Raw genomic sequence first — 19,761 nt, 5'->3', positions numbered from 1 at the left:
AGTTACAAAGAGAGAGAGCAGAGAGAGAGAGAGAGGAGAGATCTTCATCTGCTGGTTCACTCCCTGGCTGCCCACAATGCCCGGAGCTGTGCTGATCTGAAGCCAGGAGCCAGAGCTTCTTCTCAGTCTCCCACATGGGTTAAAGGGCCCAAGGGTTTGGTTCTTCTACTGCTTTCCCAGGTCATAACAGAGTGCTAGATCAGGAGTGGAGCAGCTGGGTCTAGAAATGGCACCCATATGAGATGTCAGCACTTTAGGCAAGGGTGTTAACCCACTGCACCACAGCTCTGGCCCCAAGATTTATTTATTAACTTATTTGAAAGGCAAATAGAGATATGGAAGGATGGGTAGTAAGAAAGAGATACCTTCCATCTACTGGTTCGTTCACAAAATGACCACAGGCATCCCATGTGGAGCACCAAGGACTCAAACTGTTCACATGGGATGCCTGAATTGCAGGTGGAGGGTGCAGGATTATCTGCTGCACCATAATACTGGTGTCTACTACAGGTTCATGAACAAATCTCTCTGCATTTCCCTCAGTCACAAATGCAGATTATAGTACAGAATTTCTCAAGGAAATTTCTTTGGAAATTTGATGCAGAGATAGAGTATCTGAGCTGGCTTCATAAACACTAAGTTAAGTCTGTAATGTCTCTTTTAAAATATTTTTTTCTCTGCCATAATTGCATTGACTGTGCATGGTGTTTTCCTGGAAATTCTCTGTTCACAATCTCTTCATAGCTTCCCTGATGGTTTCTTGTCTTTTTCCCTGAATACTTCTACATTCTTCTGAACATTGCTCATTCCAGAGTGACTATTGTCCCCCTTTCAGCCTACTGTGTAATTGCCCTTGATATAGTCAGGCCTTTCTGAACAGAAATTCCTGTTTCCCTCCAGCTTGGGCAATTTTCACAGCCTTTATACCACAGGTTTGATCCCCTGTTGAATGCTTCTGTGTGGCTGTCCAAATGCTCAACAAATCTGAAATGAAATGGCATCCTTCCTTCTTCCTCCATATGCATGCAGAAGTTATACAACTGCCATTTTTTGTTATGTGACAGAGTTGACATGTTGACCAGGAGTGTTCTATCACAGGTGATGATAGCATTTGAAGACCTGGCTGTGTACTTTACCTGGGAGGAATGGCAGAACATGAACCAAGCTCAGAAAATCCTGTACAAGGATGTGATGCTGGAGACCTACAGCAGCCTGTTCTCCTTGGGTGAGTGACACTCATCACATGCCCAATGGTAACATTTTCTCACTATTTGACAAATAAGTGAGCACTATTTATCAACTTTATAAATGAGGGACAGGAATAGAATTTGAGTCCATGAAAAATCTGATTATATACTATCTGAGAAGGAATTCAAATTGGAACATTTGTTGCATAGCTCCTGGACCAAGCTGTTCACCTTTAATTAACCCAAGATAGTGATTTCACAAAGTGTTACATTATTTCCATTAATAGGGCATTGCATGACCAAACCTGACTTGATCTTGAAGTTGGAGCAAGGAGCAGAGCCCTGGATGGGGAAAGAATGCTTACATCATAGCCTTCCAGGTCAGTGTGTACATAATGGTCAGGGAGGCCAAAGTAGAATCATTGCAGCAGATGTTGAGTGGTGCTCTTTTTATGAAATTTTTCCAAGTCTTACTTCAGACACAGTTATTCTACAGTATCTATGGAGATCAGTATCTCTGGTAAAGGCAAAGGAAATGAAGTTTCATGTGTAAATCAGCAACTGATCAAAATCTCCAGAATTGCATATTATCACAGAGGAGTGTTTATGTAAAAAATGAAAGGAGGTCACTAGGGATGACAACTTCACAATGAGATAGAAATAAATTTTCAAGAAATTAAGCAGATTCTGGTCTACAGAAACAAATTCTTTAAATTTCTTGTGAATGTATACCGAAGGTGGTACATTGGAACTTTCTGCAACTGTTGTAGTTCTCAGAGGCTGAGGATATCAGGTTTCCTTAGAAATATGGGGAAACTGTAATAGAGTGCATATAAAACAGTTTTTCATTAGAAAAAATCCCACAAATGCTGTTTCCCTGGGAAGACAGAACATGAGATTACCACAGATGCAAATCTTGTCCCTTAAATGTGATCCTGCTTGGAATACAGACACATTAAACTCTTCTCCACCTGCAAGAAAATGATCCAGTAAAAGTTTCCCATATTGATGTTTGAAATATCAGAGAAGTACAAAACAGACAATTTTATAAAAATGAACTGGAATGAATAGGACAAGGAAAAATTGATTTCTTGGCAATAGGTGATTATTTTTACTAAACATATGTCCTTTCTTTAAAATCTTATATAGTTGTTTCACCTTTGTGAAAGGCAGGAAGTCAGTGAGAGGAGAAACAGTGAGAAAGAGATTTCCTATTAGCTACCTCCCCAGATACCTGCAGCAGTTAGGTCTGACTAATTTGAAATCAAAAGCCTGGCATTCCAACTATTCCAATCTGATGTATCACAGGGTCCCAAGCACAAGAACCATTATCTGCTGCCCCATAGTATACATTAGTAGAGAGCTGTATTTGAAGCAGAGTATCCTGGGCTTAAATTGGCACTGTGTTTGGATGCAGACATTCCAAGCAATGACTTGTATTCATTTTGTTAATTCTATCCCTCTTAAATACAAGTAACTTCATTCCTTTTACATGAGTATGCCAGGAAAAAGAATTATATTTGATTTATTGACAGCACTGTTTTTTTTCTCACTTCAGTTGCCATGAAAAGGGATGATCTGATTAGGAAAAACCAGAAAAGTCAGGACAAAAATCTGAATCAGAATATTATGAAAAACAATAAGACATCAACTCCCAAGATAATTGAATTAAGAAGAACACTTCATTTAAGTTCAAACCATATTCCAAAACTGAGTATCAAAAAGAGAATCTATTCAGGAATGAAACCTGAAGAATGCAATGTATGTCACAATGTGTATCCCCACTGTGGGCCTGTTCAACTACAAACTGGAGAAAAATTTGATGCTACTAATGTACCTGGGAATGCTCTCCAGATCTGTGAGGCTCTTAATCAACAGCACAAAAATCAGACTGTGCAACAGGCATTTGAACCAATTGGAAAAGGGAAAGTCTTCAAAAGGAAAAATATATTTTGTAAATCTGAGAGGCATTTTATGGTAGAAAGTAGTACATCCACTGCCACTATTGGTAAGACAACTCAAATAGAACATGATTTCCATAAAAATTCTAACCTCAGTATGCATCAACCAAGTCCCAGAAGAGAGAAAGTTTATGAATATAGTAGTTCTTTGGAACCTGTCATTGATCAATCACCTCTTAAAATAAATCATAGACCACATATAGGGAAGAAACCCTATGCATGTAAGCCTTGTGGAAAATCATTCAGTTATAAATTCTGCCATGCAATTCATTACAGTACTCACATAGTGGAAAATTCTCATGTGTTTAATGAACATGGAGAAGCCACTTACCAGAAGTCACATCTCATAAATCATCAGAGAATTCACTCAGGTGAGAAACCTTATGAATGTAATGACTGTGGAAAATCCTTTGGCCAGAAGTCACACCTCATAAAGCATCAGATAATTAACACAGGGAATAAACTTTATGAATGTAATAACTGTGGAAAAGCTTTTGGCCTTAAGTCACATCTCATAAATCACCAGAGAATTCACACGGGAGAGAAACCTTATGAATGTAATGTCTGTGGAAAAGCCTTTGGGAAGAAGTCACACCTCATAAATCACCAAAGAATTCACACAGGAGAGAAACCTTATGAATGCAGTGACTGGGGAAAAGCCTTTCACTGTAAATCAGTCCTCACAAAGCATCAGAGAATTCACACAGGGGAGAAACCTTATGAATGCAAAGAGTGTGGGAAAGCCTTTGGCCAGAAGTCACACCTCATAACGCATCAGAAAATTCACACAGGGGAGAAACCTTATGAATGCAGTGACTGTGGAAAAGCCTTTATGTGGAAGTCACATCTCATCCTACATCAGAGAATTCACACGGGGGAAAAACCTTATGAATGCAATGACTGTGGTAAAGCCTTTAGCCGGAAGTCACAGCTCATAACTCATCAGAAAATTCACACAGGAGAGAAACCTTATGAATGCAATGAGTGTGGGAAAGGCTTTGGCCAGAAGTCACACCTCATAACGCATCAGAAAATTCACACAGGGGAGAAACCTTAGGAATGCAGTGACTGTGGAAAAGCCTTTCGCTGTATATCAACCCTCACAAAGCACCAGAGAATTCACACGGGAGAGAAACCTTATGAATGTAATGACTGTGGAAAAGCCTTTGGGAAGAAGTCACACCTCATAAATCACCAAAGAATTCACACAGGAGAGAAACCTTATGAATGCAGTGACTGTGGAAAAGCCTTTCACTGTAAATCAGTCCTCACAAAGCATCAGAGAATTCACACAGGGGAGAAACCTTATGAATGCAAAGAGTGTGGGAAAGCCTTTGGCCAGAAGTCACACCTCATAACTCATCAGAAAATTCACACAGGGGAGAAACCTTATGAATGTAATGACTGTGGAAAAGCCTTTATGTGGAAGTCACGTCTCATCCTACATCAGAGAATTCACATGGGGGAAAAACCGTATGAATGCAATGACTGTGATAAAGCCTGTAGCCAGAAGCCAAACCTCATAACTCATCAGAAAATTCACACAGGAGAGAAACCTTATGAATGTAATGACTGTGGAAAAGCCTTTCACTGTAAATCAACCCTCACAAAGCATCAGAGCATTCACACAGGGGAGAAACCTTATGAATGTAATGACTGTGGAAAAGCCTTTGGCCGGAAGTCCCATTTCATAAATCATCAGAGAATTCACACAGGGGATAAGCCTTATGAATGTAATGACTGTGGAAAATCCTTTACGTGGAAGTCATATCTCATCCTACATCAGAGAATTCACATGGGGGAAAAACCTTATGAATGCAATGACTGTGGTAAAGCCTTTAGCCGGAAGTCACAGCTCATAACTCATCAGAAAATTCACACAGGAGAGAAACCTTATGAATGCAATGAGTGTGGGAAAGCCTTTGGCAAGAAGGCATACCTCACAAATCATCCGAGAATTCACACAGGGGAGAAACCTTAGGAATGCAGTAACTGTGGAAAAGCCTTTGGCCGGAAGTCACGCCTCATAACGCATCAGAAAATTCACACAGGGGAGAAACCTTATGAATGCAGTGACTGTGGAAAAGCCTTTGGCCGGAAGTCCCATTTCATAAATCATCAGAGAATTCACACAGGGGATAAGCCTTATGAATGTAATGACTGTGGATAATCCTTTATGTGGAAGTCACGTCTCATCCTACATCAGAGAATTCACACGGGGGAAAAACCTTATGAATGCAATGACTGTGGTAAAGCCTTTAGCCGGAAGTCACAGCTCATAACTCATCAGAAAATTCACACAGGAGAGAAACCTTATGAATGCAATGAGTGTGGGAAAGCCTTTGGCAAGAAGGCATACCTCACAAATCATCCGAGAATTCACACAGGGGAGAAACCTTAGGAATGCAGTAACTGTGGAAAAGCCTTTGGCTGGAAGTCACGCCTCATAAATCACCAGATAATTCACACAGGAGAGAAACCTTATGAACGTAATGACTGGAAAAGCCTTTCTGAAGAAATCATCTCTCATCCTACATCAGAGAAGTAACACAGGGGAGAAACCCTATGAATACAATGACTGTAGGAAACCATTTGGTCACAAATCAATCCTCATAAGTCATCAGAGAATTCACACAGCGTAGAAAGATTATGAATGTAATGACTGGAAAAGCCTTTCTGAGTAAGTCAGCTCTAGCACCCACATCAGAGAATTCACACAGGGGAAAAACCTGATGAATGTAAAGACCCATAAGTCAAACCTCAAAAGGCATCAGAGAAGTCACACAGGGGATAAACCTTCTGAATGCAATGACTTGGAAAAGCCTTTGGCCAAAAGTCAAGCCTTGTAAATAATTAGAGAAGCCATACAGGAGAAACCTTATGAATGTAATGACTGTGGAAAAGTTTTCTTTGCAAATTTCTATGCAATTCTGAGCTCAATGAACATCAAAGAAGTCACAGGAGAGGAACTGTATGATGGCAATGACTGTGCAGAAGCCTCTGTTCATATGACAAACATCACAAAGCATCAGAGAATTCACATGGGGAGAAATGTCATGAATAATGGTAGTAGAAAGCCTTTTGTTATAATTTTCAACTAATAAAACATCACAGAATTAACAGGGAATTTTCCACACAATTGCCTTTTTGTGCAAGTTCCTTTTCATTAAATAACAGAATCCATCAAGGGAGAACAATAAGATTATAATCAGTGTGGATATGCCTTTCGTGCCAATTATACCTCATCAAGCATAACAGAATTCACATGGGGAAAATCTTATGAATGTAATGACTCAAAGTCTTTTACCATAACTTAGCCCACATTGCACATCATCAAATTCATACAGGGAAGAAAACCTTTGAAAGTAATCTTGTGGAAAAGCCTTTACTTAGATGTCATACCCCACAAGACATCAGAGAATTCACATGGGGGAGAAATCTTATGAATGTAATGAGAGTTGGAAAGGTCTGCCAAAATCTCAGCTTACAACATCAGAATTCACAAAGTGGAGATCTTATGAATGAAATAAACGTGGGAAAGCTTTTTGTCATAGGTCATACCTCATAATCCATCATCTAATTTGAACGGGGAGAGACTTTGAGAATATAATAAGGGGTTGGCTCTGTGGCTCATTTGGTTAATCATACCCCTGTGGCACCGGTATTTCATATGGGCACCGGGTTCTAGTACTGGTCACTCCTTCCAGTCCAGGTCTCTGCTGTGGCCCGGGAAGGCAGTGAAGGATGGCTCAAGTCCTTGGGCCCCTGCACCAGCATGGGAGACCAGGAGGAAGCACCTGGCTCCTGGCTTTGGATCGGCATAATTCCAGCTGCAGCAGCCATTTGGGGGAGAACCAATATAAGAAAGATGTTTTTCTCTGTCTCTCTAACTCTTTCTGTCATAGAAAGAAAGAGTGAGAGAGGTAGGGAGGGAGGGAGAGAGAGAGAGAGAGAGAGAGAGAGAGAGAGAGAGAAAATGTATATATTGAATGTGGAAGAGTTTCCCTTCAAATAATGTAAGTATTAGGACAAAATTTTCTGCTGGAAATCACATCTTATCCAACAGGGACGCATGTAACAGAGAAAGCTTATAAATATTAATAGTGTTAAAAAAGCGTTTGTCACAAATCTATCATACATCAGAGAATTCAGATGGGGGATTCTTTTTTTTTAACTTTTATTTAATAAATATACATTTCCAAAGTACAACTTTTGGATTATAGTGGCTTTTGTCCCACATAACCTCACTCCCACCTTCAACAATCGAACCTCCCACTCCCTCTCCCATCCCATTCACATCAAGATTCATTTTCAATTATCTTTATATACAGATCAATTTAGTATATACTAAGTAAAGATTTCAACAGTTTGCACCCACACAGAAACACAAAGTATAAAGTACTGTTTGAGTACTAGTTATGCCATTAATTCACATAGTACAACACATTAAGGACAGAGATCTTACATGGGGAGTAAGTGCACAGTGACTCCTGTTGTTGATTTAACAATTGACACTCATAAATAGATGTCAGTAATCAACCGAGGATCTTGTCATGAGCTACCATGGCTATGGAAGCCTCTTGAGTTCACCAACTCTGATCTTTTTTAGACAAGGCCATAGTCAAATTGTAGGTTCTCTCCTCCCTTCAGAGAAAGGTACCTCCTTCTTTGATGGCTCATACTTTCTGCTGGGATCTCACAGAGATCTTTCATTTAGGTCACTTTTTTTTTTGCCACAGTGTCTTGGCTTTCCATGCCTGAAGTATTCTCATGGACTTTTTAACCAGATATGAATGCCTTAAGGGCTGATTCTGAGGCCAGAGTGCTGTTTAGCAGGACATCTACCATTCTATGAGTCTGCTGTGTATCCTACTTCCCATGTTTTATGGTTCCTTCCTTTTTAATTCTATCAGTATTAGCAGACACTATTGTTTATATGATCCCTTTGACTCTTAGACCTATCATTATGATCAATTATGAACTAAAAGTGATCACTTTGACTAGTCAGATGGCATTGGTTCATGCCACCTTGATGGAATTAAATTTGAATCCCCTGGCATGTTTCTAACTATACCATTAGGGGTAAGTCCAGTTGAGCATGTGCCAAACTGTACCTGTACTCCCTCTCTTATTCCCACTCATATTTAACAGGGTCACTCTTCAGTTAAACTTAAACACCTAAGAATAATTGTGTGTTAAATAAAGAGTTCAACTAATGGTATCCAGTACAACAAAAAAATACCAAAAGTAATAAAGTAGTAAGATTTCCCTCGAAAGTCAGGACAAGTGGTGATCAAGTCATTGTTTCATAGTGTCCATTTCACTTCAACAGGTTTCCTTTTAGGTGCTCGGTTGTCACTGATAAGGGAGAACATATGATATTTGTCCCTTTGGGATTGGCTTATTTCATTCAGCATGATGTTTTCCAGATTCCTCCATTTTGTTGCAAATGACCGGATTTCATTGTTTTTGACTGCTGTATAGTATTCTATAGAGTACATGTCCCATAATTTTAATTTCTTTATCCAGTCTACTGTTGATGGGCATTTGGGTTGATTCCAGGTCTTAGCTATTGTGACTTGAGATGCAATAAACATTAATGTGCAGATAGCTTGTTTGCCAATTTAAATTCCTTTGGGTAAATTCCAAGGAGTGGGATGGCTGGGTTGAATGGTAGGGTTATCTTCAGGTTTCTGAGGAATCTCCAGACTGACTTCCATAGTGGCTTGACCAGTTTGCATTCCCACCAACAGTGGGTTAGTGTCCTTCTTTCCCCACATCCTCACCAGCATCTCTTGTTGGTAGATTTCTGAATGTGAGCCATTCTCACCGGGATGAGGTGAAACTTCATTGTGGTTTTGATTTGCATTTCCCTGATTGCTAGTGACCCTGAATAATTCTTCATGTGCCTGTTGGCCATTTGGATTTCCTCTTTGAAAAATGTCTATTGAGGTCCTTGGCCCATCTCTTAAGTGGGTTGTTTGTTTTGTTGTTGTGAAGTTTCTTGATCTCTTATTTCTTTACTTTTATTCTTTTTCTTTTCTTTTTTCTTTTTCTTTTTTTTTTAGTCAGGCAGAGTTAGACACAGAGAGAGAAAGGTCTTCCATCCATTGGTTCACCTCCCAAATGGTCAATATAGCTGGCACACTGTGCCGATCCAAAACCAGAAGCCAGGTGCTTCCTCCTGGTCTCCAATGCTGGTGCAGGGCCCAAGGACTTGGGCCATCTTCCACTGCCTTCCCAGGACACAGCAGAGAGCTGGACTGGAAGAGGAGCGACTGGGACTGGAACCCCGAGTGCTGGCGCCACAAGTGGAGGATTAGCCTAGTGAGCCTTGGTGCCGGCCAAGCTCTTAGTAGATTCTGGTTATTAAAACTTTATTGGTTGCATAGTTTGCAAATTTTTTTTCCCATTCTGTTGGTTCCTTTTCACTTTCCTGACTGATTCTTTTGCAATACAGAAACTTCTCAATTTGATGTAATGCCAATTGTTAATTTTTGCTTTGACTGACTGTGCCTCTGGGGTTTTTTCCAAGAAGTCTTTGCCTGTGCCCAGATTTTGTAGCATTTCTCCAATGTTCTCTAATAATTTGATAGTGTTGGGTTGTAGATTTAGATCTACATGTTGACTGGATTTTTGTATAAAGTATAAGGTAAGGATCTTGCTTCATGGTTCTGCATGTGGAAATCCATTTTTCCCAGAACCATTTGTTCAATAGACTCTCCTTGCTCCAGGAATTAGTTTTAGCTCCTTGATCAATTAAAACTTGGTTGTAGATGTTTGGATTGGTTTCTGGTGTTTCTGTTCTGTTCCATTGGTCTATCCATCTGTTTCTGTACCAGTACCATGTTGTTTTTTTTTTTTTTTTTTGACAGGCAGAGTGGACAGTGAGAGAGAGAGAGACAGAGAGAAAGGTCTTCCTTTGCCATTGGATCACCCTGCAGTGGCCGCCGCGGCCAGCACACCATGCTGATTCGAAGGCAGGAGCCAGGTGCTTCTCCTGGTCTCCCATTGGGTGCAGGGCCCAAGTACTTGGGCCATCCTCCACTGCACTCCCTGGCCACAGCAGAGAGCTGGCCTGGAAGATGGCCAACTGGGAGAGAATCTGGCACCCAGACCAGGATTAGAACCCAGTGTGCCGGTGCCGCAAGGCAGAGGACTAGCCTAGTGAGCTGCGGCGCTGGCTCACCATGCTGTTTTGATTACACTGCCCTGTAATATGTCCTGAAATCTGGTATTGTGATGCCTCTGGCTTTGTTTTTGTTGTACAAGATTGCTTTAGCTATTCGAGGTCTCCTGTGTCTCCATATGAATTTCAGCATCATTTTTTCCAGATCTGAGAAGAATTTCATTGATATTTATTGGTATCTCATTGAATTTATAAATTGCTTTTGGGAGAATGGACATTTTGATGGTATTGATTCTTCCAATCCATGAGCATGGAAGATTTTTCCATTTTTTGGTATCCTCTTCTATTTCTTTAAGGTTTTGTAATTCTCATCATAGAGATCTTTGACATCCTTGGTCAAGTTTATTCCCAGGTATTTGTTTTTGTAGCTATTGTGAATGGGATTGATCTTAGCAGTTCTTTCTCAGCTATGGTATTGCCTGTGTACATAAATGCTGTTGATTTTTGTGCATGGATTTTATTACCTGCTACTTTGCCAAACTCTTCTATGAGTTCCATTAGTCTAGTAGAGTTCTTTGGATCCCCTAAATAAAGAATCATATCATTTGCAAAGAGGGATAGTTGACTTCTTCCTTCCCAATTTGTATCCCTTTAATTTCTTCTTGCCCAATGGGTTTGGCTATAACTTCCAGTACTATATTGAATAGCAATGGTGAAAGTGGGCATCCCTGTCTAGTGTAATGAATGTGGAAGACATTTTCTGGGAATTCAGGCTTGTATGAATATAGAATTCACAACAGGTCATATTTTTTGAATGCTGTAAGTATGAACATTCCATTAGCCAGAAATTAGACATCAACAGACTTCAGAGAATTCATAAATTGAAAAATCAATGTAATGAATGTGAAAAAAATCCTTCTGCTATAAGTCAGTCTTCTATTCACATGAAGAGGCTTAGAAGTGAGAAAACTTACAAAAAAAGAAAAGTTTTGTGCGACCAGTCACCTCTAGATGGTAAACTGATAACTCACACAAAGGCATATGAATGTAATGGAATTGGGAGTACCTTTACTGTAAAGCAGATTTCCAGAAAACAAGATTATATTTACAGAAAAGTCTCTGAAACTGTGAAGTGTCTGGAGGAATTGTTTTTTTGGAATCACACCTCAGCAAGTGTGATGAATTGCCATGAAGACTGGTTAACCGTTCTTGAGAGATTCTTTCTCTTATACTACCTTCCTTTTTTAGTTTCCCATTATTATGAATGGAACCAGACAAATGAACTGTGTTTTCATGTATAAAGTTTGCTGACAAATATTCAACAATTGCAGCATTTATTACAACAGTTATTTCAACAGTTTTTTGAAATGCCATCTTAATCAATTATAAATTTATTTGTTGTACATTAGTTTTGATGTCTGTCCATGATTTTTGCCCAACATTATTGTAGTGCAAACGAGTGATGTTGATATAGGGTAAGTTAGATAGTTTAAGTTCATGATCTGGAAGCCACACTTTACCCACTCCATGCTCCTATATCCATCTACCTGTCAATCAGATGACCCCTTCTCCAGGAAATATTTCTCCTTACCCAGAACATGGAGGTGGTACCCTGTGCTTTCTAATCACCTATAAGTTTGGGTAAAGAGGAGGTGGGATCTTCTCCTGGAGCAACAGCCAGCAGGCTATGAAAATCACCTTCATCTTCTCTGGCCCACTCTACAAAGAAAGTCCTCATGTGCCTCTGTATTTTCTTCACTCAGAACTCAATTTCCACAATATTGCTAAGCTCTCACCTAAATATGTGTTTTTATCATGGAAACTATGAATATTATGTTTGAAAAATTTTACATATGTGCTTATGTTGAAGACTTTGAAATGAGTTAGCTTGTGTTTACCATGTAACCCTGGCTATAATCACAAGTGCCAATAAAGTCACTCATGTCACTCAGCTCCATCACTTCCTAATTCATGACCCTGGACTGCCTCTCTGAGCCTGTTGGATCTCCCCTCCTGCTCAGTGAGGCCTCAAATTAACTAGTTACACACTGCTGAGAGATGGAATCATCACAAAAATGTGGGGATAGCATGGACCACAACTGGAAACAATCCTTGGTCCAATGTAGGCTTTGTTCCTAGTCTGCCCCATGAGATCTAGTCACTACCTCCACACCCACTGTCTGCATCACTCATGGAGAAGCAGGATTCTTCATGGGGACACAAAACATGTGAGCTTATCATATTCTTAGGACACACCATTGACAGTTCATATTCTACAACTGGTGGATCACATCCCTTTCAAAATTCTGACCTACATACTCCTTTACTTTTTTTTCCCACTAGTTATACGAATCTACCTCCAGTACCCACACCCCCTCAGACTATTTCAGTAGAGGGGACCACCACAACACATCCTCTTATTCAGTATATATGGGAGAACTCATGTCAATGTGAGGTAAAAGTTGCTGCCTTTCTCAAACACTCATCTTGCTGGAGGCTTTGTTTTGCCTATACCCTGGTAAGGTTAATTGCAATCAGAGGTTTCTTTTTTTTCTGCACGACTCCTATATGTTAGCATTAATAGGGTATGATTCCTGTTATAGGGTTGGAGCCCCCAATTACCCACCACTATCGTCTCAGACAGGATGTGGCCAAAGACTGCTCAGTGGCTTTTTAGAATTTTTTGTTTGTTTGTTTTACTGTTCAATAATACATGTCAGCAATTCCCACAAGAGATTGCTTTTGCAGACAGCTAAGCTATGTGCTTGAGATGGTTATCTACATATGCTTAGGTGCCTCAAGGAATAACCCTATTACTGCAATTTTCTGATTTTATGATGTAAAAACAAAGTAGAGCTAGGAGTCATGGTTCACTTGGGACAGGATTCCAGTCAAGTTTGCATGTGTAATAAGTTCTGTGTCTTTTTTCCCGAATATCTCATGTGTGACTTGGTTTTCTTTGGTCTCTTTTCTGTAACATTTGGTTTCCTGACCAGGAAGGTGAATGAGCTGTCACATTGTGCCATTTGTACAGGGGACAAATGGATCACAGGTGACCACTGCAGGACAGATGACTAGACACCATTTCCAATACTTTTGGAGAGAATCCTCCCTATGCAAAAACTTGCTGTCACTCTGACCACTGCTGCTCATTCAGACTCACAGAGACTTGGGGCAGTTGGACCTGGAAACACCAAATGAGATAAGAATCACCTGTTACCAGAGTCTAAGACATGCCTGACCCTATGGGTGGATGGCAGACTCTCCAAGAAATATTTATTTTAGGTTTCAAGATAGGACTCACCTTTAGGGGGAGGGAATGTTTTACACTCTGAAAGGTGTTTGAATGTATGGCTGCTTTTGAATGTATTGGCAGTTTAAATCTGTTGTCCCCAGTAGAAGCTATGAGTTATGAGTGGGCCTGAAACTGAAGTTCTCTGGTGATCCTCATATGGTCAAGGGTAGTTGGAGTCACATTCTGACATTGCTACAGTGAATTATCACCTAAATTCCAATAAGGAATGTGCTCAAATAGGCATCTGGCTGATCTTTATTGGAGGCACAACTCCCTTGTTTATCCGGTGTCTACAATCATAGTATGGTTGCATAATGGATGGGTCCCTTTCTGTGTTAGACATGTTAAAACATTTTAAAACAAGTTTTGTGAGGATTATGGAATCAAACCAATCTGTGTTACACTTAGAACCTTGCGTAGGTTTGAGTGGCCCACTTTCAGTATTGGCTGGCCCTCAGAAGGAATGAAACATGTTGCCATAGATCAAATAGTCTGAAGAGTCCTTACAGAACATCTCAGATACCCATATCAATTTCCATAGATCAAATCATGGCTGTCCATGGCTTCTTTTGGTCTGGGATCCAAAACATTCTCACTCTGACTCTAGGAAAACCCTCACCAAAGATTTTCCAGGGCAAAACAGTGGAGGACACAGTCCTGCCACTCTCTTACCAATTTCAGTATCCATGCTCCACTAGTAGGGCTTGTGGACACCTAGCCACCCCTGGATCTGTCCGAAGCAATTCTACCTCCTATGGCTCCATGTCTCCCAACTCCCAGAAAATCAATGTCTCTGGGCATCACAGAACAACCTTCTACTAGCCCTGCAGATACCATTGAGAAAGACAAGGCACCCCCTGTCATTGAAGCAATGGCAATGTTCAGCCAGCAGCTGTCATGATCTACAATCAGGCATTCAACACTACCAACCTTTTAAATTGGAAACATCATATACCCTCTTCCTTGGAGTAACTGCAGGCACTTTAATTTTATTTAAGACCATTTTCCAAACCCATCATCTAACATAGAGAGACTGTCGCCAACACCCCCGACCCTGTTCAATGCTGAAGAGAGATGGAGAATTCTCAAGGCCCACAAATGGACTCAAAAACAGTACCCAGCTTGGACATTCCATCCTGACACATAGGTCCCCCAGGTTGTTCCTAGCCAGGCTCCATACTGGAAAGTTTACCAGCCAGAAGAAATAGTCCTCCTAGACCACTACTGAGAGATACTCTTGAGGGGTCTCTGGGTGGCATCCAGAAAGCTCACCACACAGCCAAAATTATAACTGCCATCCAGAAGATTAATGAGGCACCAGGAGATTTTTATGAGTGGCTAGTTGAGGCATTCAGATTTATTCCCCTTTCAACCCTGAAGCCCCAGAAAATGAACAGAAGGTCAGCAGCACTTTTGTGCTCAAAGTGCCCCTGACATTCATCAAAAGCTCCAGAAACTCAAGGGCTTTGCAGGCATGAATGCTACTCAGTTTCTGGAAGTGGCAAGCAAGGTCTATGTTAACTGAGACCAGAATTATGATCCGAGGCAGGTGGCACTTAGCCTGCTACACCCCTCTCCAAGTACCAGAACTCTGTTGCCCTGCACCTATAGTAGCAGGGAGGATCAGAGCAGGGGCCCATTGTGTATCTTTAGTGAGGAGGCTTGTCATGTCTGGTACTCTCATGTTCTGGCCATTGCAGTGTTTGACACAGTACGAGGCACTTGGCAATTTACATGAGATTTGAGTGGGGATTCATTATACTAACTTTAACACAAAATGAGAAGGCTTAAAAGTTGTTACAAAATTGTGCTGGTGGAAAATGACTGGTAGGAGGTGGAGGCTCATGGGGACTTGGTACCTTGTCCAAAAGGTGACAACAGTGGCTCATCTGGGTCTATAGCACACTTGGTACAGACATGTCTTCTTCAATCATGGCTTGGAAAAATCAAGAATAGCCAGCAATAGCAGTTTTAGATTATTTGTGGGTAGTGAGGGTTTGAGGATGCTGAGCCTGGATGCTCTTGACAGGGGGAACTTAACTGTAACAGGGCTGACAGAGCTCCATCATGCCACTGTTGTCCACCACCTCTCCCTCCATGTTCTGTAGCAGTTAGAGGCCACCAGTGTGTCCAGCATCTGACTGAACTGGTGTTCATTCTTTAGGCAGAAGGCATCATTGGAAGAGTGGGAGGATTCTGGATCCAGGTATGTGGGAATTGTACTTTTTGTGTCCTGCTGATATGGGGACAGCCATCCCCATGTGTGTGGCCCTGATCTCTACTATCTTCTGCTGAGACTGTTGACAGTTGATCCCTCAGTGCTGCCTATTGTGTGCTGAGACTGTGTAAATTTCTCCCATTCCTTAATATGACCTTATGGGGTGAGTGGGCATGTGCAATTGGTGTGTCTGTGTTTGGATCATGGGTCTTTAGGCAGTCAGCACTGACCTCAGTAGTGGGCAGTGAGGCCTGCAATGAATGCACTAAACAGATGAATTCTGTGAGTGTGGCAGTTTTAGTGGAGGCTACCCAATGCCAATTGGGTGAAAAGCTGCCTCTTTGTGGACAAGGGAGGTGAGACATGACCTCTTCCTGTTTAGCTCTCTGACACTTCTATCGGATAAGTCACCCTTCCGGGTGTCTAGTACCTGTCATCCACCTGTCTCTAAGGCTGTCTGTGCCTCTGAGCAGATGGATAGGAGCTCTGTAAGGAGAAGTGTATTGTGATTCTTGGAGCTGTGTGATGTTGAGAGATTTATCTGCCAATTTCAAAGAGGTCTGGCCTCTGACAGCTGGTGGCTGTGGAGTTTCAAATGATGAGCTGAGGCACAGCCATCTTCATTTGGTGAGAATTGCTGGATAGCTCCAACCAGTGCTTTTTATTATTTAATCTAGTATTCAACTAGTAACATAACAATTAGGAATGCACAGCCAGACTAATCACTGTAAAAGAATAACAAGCAAGCGCAAACAAGTGAGTTAAGTATCATGTGATATATGTATTTTGGGAAGCCAAATTTCAAGTTGCTCCTGGTAGTGATGTTGCTCCTGGCTCATCTTCTATGCACTTGGGGTATGATAAGAAGTTTTCCTAAAGCAATATCTATTAATAACACAATCTGATTACTGCAGCCACATCCCAATTCAGAATGTATACCTTCACAAGGCCTGCTTAGGTAGAAGCAGGGCTGCAGCCATGTCCAATATTCAGGAAGCTATGTCCTCACTGTGAACACTTAGGCAGTATCCACTACATCCCCCTCTTTCGTTGTTTTAAACAAAGTGTGAATATCTTTGTGAGACCATGGTAGAAATGCAAGATAGAATACATGTTCCAAAGAGACAAGCAATACCAAGAATTAAACCAGGCAACATGAAGGGTAATAACCAACTGAGCTGGGAACTAATTAAATGTCACCATTCTGGAGCTAAGTGGAAGTGTAATACTTCCTGTTTAATCTTGCCTATTTCTTTTTGGATCAGATTAGATTTATTAGTAATATTAAAACAAAAAAACCCAGGAAATTGTTGACATCTAATATGTTGTTAAGCAACAAGTAAGTGTTTGTCAGTAATATGATTGTTTGAAGAAGCAGGGATTACAATCTTTTCAAGTGTTGATCAAAGATAGAATGAGCTGAAAGAAGCAGCAAATCTGGATCAATGAGACCATAGCATGGCTACCATAGAGAAGCAATTGTTTTAACCAGATGAATTTTGGCAGGCATTCTGTAACAGAATTCCAAACATCTGTCTCTCTCTGTGACAGACAAAAGTAGGAGATGTTAACCATATTTGCAAGTTATTAATTTAATAAAAATAGGCTTATAGCTTTTGTTCTTTCTTTCATAATCTTTGAGTTCTTCACACCTTCTCTAACATGCTTAGGTCTTTCTACCTTTTTTCTTTCATTCATAGCATTCTATCACTTCCTCACACCTTCTGCAACTTAATCCTTTCTACATTTTTGTTTCTTTTCCATTCTAGTGTAGAGGAAACTAGCCATTAAGATACAGCAATTCTTATAAAACATGTCCTTCATTTAAGAAATATTTTCCTTTTTTACCTTCCTTACCAAGAACACATTCTTATACTTGTGACCTTTTCTCATGTGCTGATTTCCTTGATTTACATTTGAGCCTTAGGTATTTTCAAGCAGTTTTCAATTATTTTTCATGACACATATTGCATTTTTTTTTCAGGAGAGGGTCTTGTTCACAATATCCTTAGATGAGAATAAGGAACAATAACATAAAGTGGGGCCTGCACTGTGGCTCAGTGGGTTAGCACCCTGGCCTGAAGCATTGGCATCCCATATGGGCACCAGTTTGAGACCCGGCTACTCCACTTCCGATCCCGCACTCTGCTATGGCTTGAGAAAGTAGTAAGAGGATATCCCAAGTCCTTGGGCCCCTGCAATCACGTGGGATGGGAGAGGGAGTAGGAGATGGGATGGTTTGTGGATGGGAGGGTGGTTATGGGGGGAAGAACCACTATAATCCAGAAGTTATACTTCTGAAATTTATATTCAATAAAAATGTTCTATTAAAAATAAAGAGTTATTCCCAAGTTCCTAGCAGCCAAATCTACAATAGAAAAGATGTCCATAAACTGAAGTCTGGATAAAGCAAATTTTATATATACATAAAATAATATGAATCAGCCACAAAATTGAAATCCTGAGATTTGTGATAAGATGGATGCAAATGGACATTAATATGCTAACTGAAAAGACAGAGTCAGAGGGCAGGCACTGTGGTGCAGTATAGGTCAATTTACCACCTGTGGTGCAAGCAGCCCATATGGGTGCTGATTCTAGCCCTGGCTGCTCTTCTGATCCAGCTCTCTGCTATGGCCTGAGAAAACAATGGAAGTTGGCCAAAGCACTTTGTCCCCTATATCCATGTTGGAGAAATGGAAAAAGATCCTGGCTCCTGGCTCCTGGCTTCAGTCAGCCCAGCTCTGGCCATTGTGGCCATTTAGGGAGTGAACCAGCAGATGGAAGACCTTTCTCTTGTCCCTCTCACAGTCTATAACTCAACCTCTCAAATAAATAAATAAAATCTTAAAAATTAAAAGACAGTCCCAGAAGGAAATATATCTCACATCTTCCATTATTTGTAGCAATTAATAAAGACTATGTACATTGCATAGACATATTATGTGTATATATAGAAATACTGTTTTTTATATACCAGTTCCCCCATGTTATGATCATTGCCATGAATCCATTTTGTGATTGTGTAATATACCTGCTTTCACAAAAGTAAATGTAAAATAAATTTTTATGAGCTGTAGTAACTACTGTGCTGTGGAACATTAAAATATTTATTTTACATTTTGATACTTCTTACCCAATCTTTCTGTAGGCTGTCTCCATAAACCCTAGTCTCTAAGAACCATTAGTCCAACTTCAGGTCTATTGTTACTAAACTTCCACATAAGAGGGATAAAATGTGGTCTTCAACTTTCTGTGTCTGATTTCACCTAACATAACAATCTCTAGCTAAATCTAATGTGTGGCTAATGTTAGGATTTTATTCTTTTGATGGCTGAATAATAATATGTTGTTTTTATACATTGCATTTTCTTCAGCTATTTATGCATCAATAAACACCTGGGTTAATTCCATACTTTGCTATTGTGAATTGTGCTGGACATGGGAGCTCAGGTATCACTCTTATGTGTGTATTTCATTTCATTCAAACATAGGACTAGGTGTGGCATGGTTGGGTCAAAGATCAAATTCACTTTGAATTTTGTGGGGAATATCCATACTCATCCCCAAAATAGCTGTACTTTCATCCTCACAATTTATGAAGGCTCCTTTTTCTCAACATCCTCACCAGCATTTAATTTTTGTCTGAGAACAGCCACTCAAACTATTCAAAACAACTGAAAGGGAGGGAATCCTCGCAAACTGCTTCTATGAGGCCAATAGCATCTTAATTCCAAAACTTGAAAAGGATACAAGAAATAAAGATAACCATAGACGAATATCCTTGATGAACAGAGATGCAAAAATCTTCAACAAAATACTAGCTATAGAATCCAAAAAACACATCAGGAATCATTCATTCACCTGGACCAAGTGGGATTTATCTTTAGTTTGCAGGATTGATTCAACATAGGGAAATGAATAAATATAACACATCACATTAATAGAAGAAAATTTGATTATACCAATAG

At 40.3% G+C, this 19,761-nt stretch overlaps 1 protein-coding gene across 1 annotated transcript; it reads left to right on the top strand.

The window, feature by feature from the left end:
- Positions 1-915: 915 nt before the first annotated feature.
- Positions 916-6,994, top strand: LOC100340298 (zinc finger protein 585A-like). The gene is given in 3 exon segments (XM_070067641.1): positions 916-1,225; positions 1,475-1,567; positions 2,746-6,994. Coding segments are annotated over 3 exon segments (3,099 nt in total). The 5' UTR covers positions 916-1,023; the 3' UTR covers positions 5,550-6,994.
- Positions 6,995-19,761: the final 12,767 nt, after the last annotated feature.

This window comes from Oryctolagus cuniculus, assembly GCF_964237555.1.
Source record: "Oryctolagus cuniculus chromosome 17 unlocalized genomic scaffold, mOryCun1.1 SUPER_17_unloc_1, whole genome shotgun sequence".
NCBI classification, from domain to species: Eukaryota; Metazoa; Chordata; class Mammalia; order Lagomorpha; family Leporidae; genus Oryctolagus; species Oryctolagus cuniculus.
This window is presented reverse-complemented; position numbering and strand designations above follow the sequence as displayed.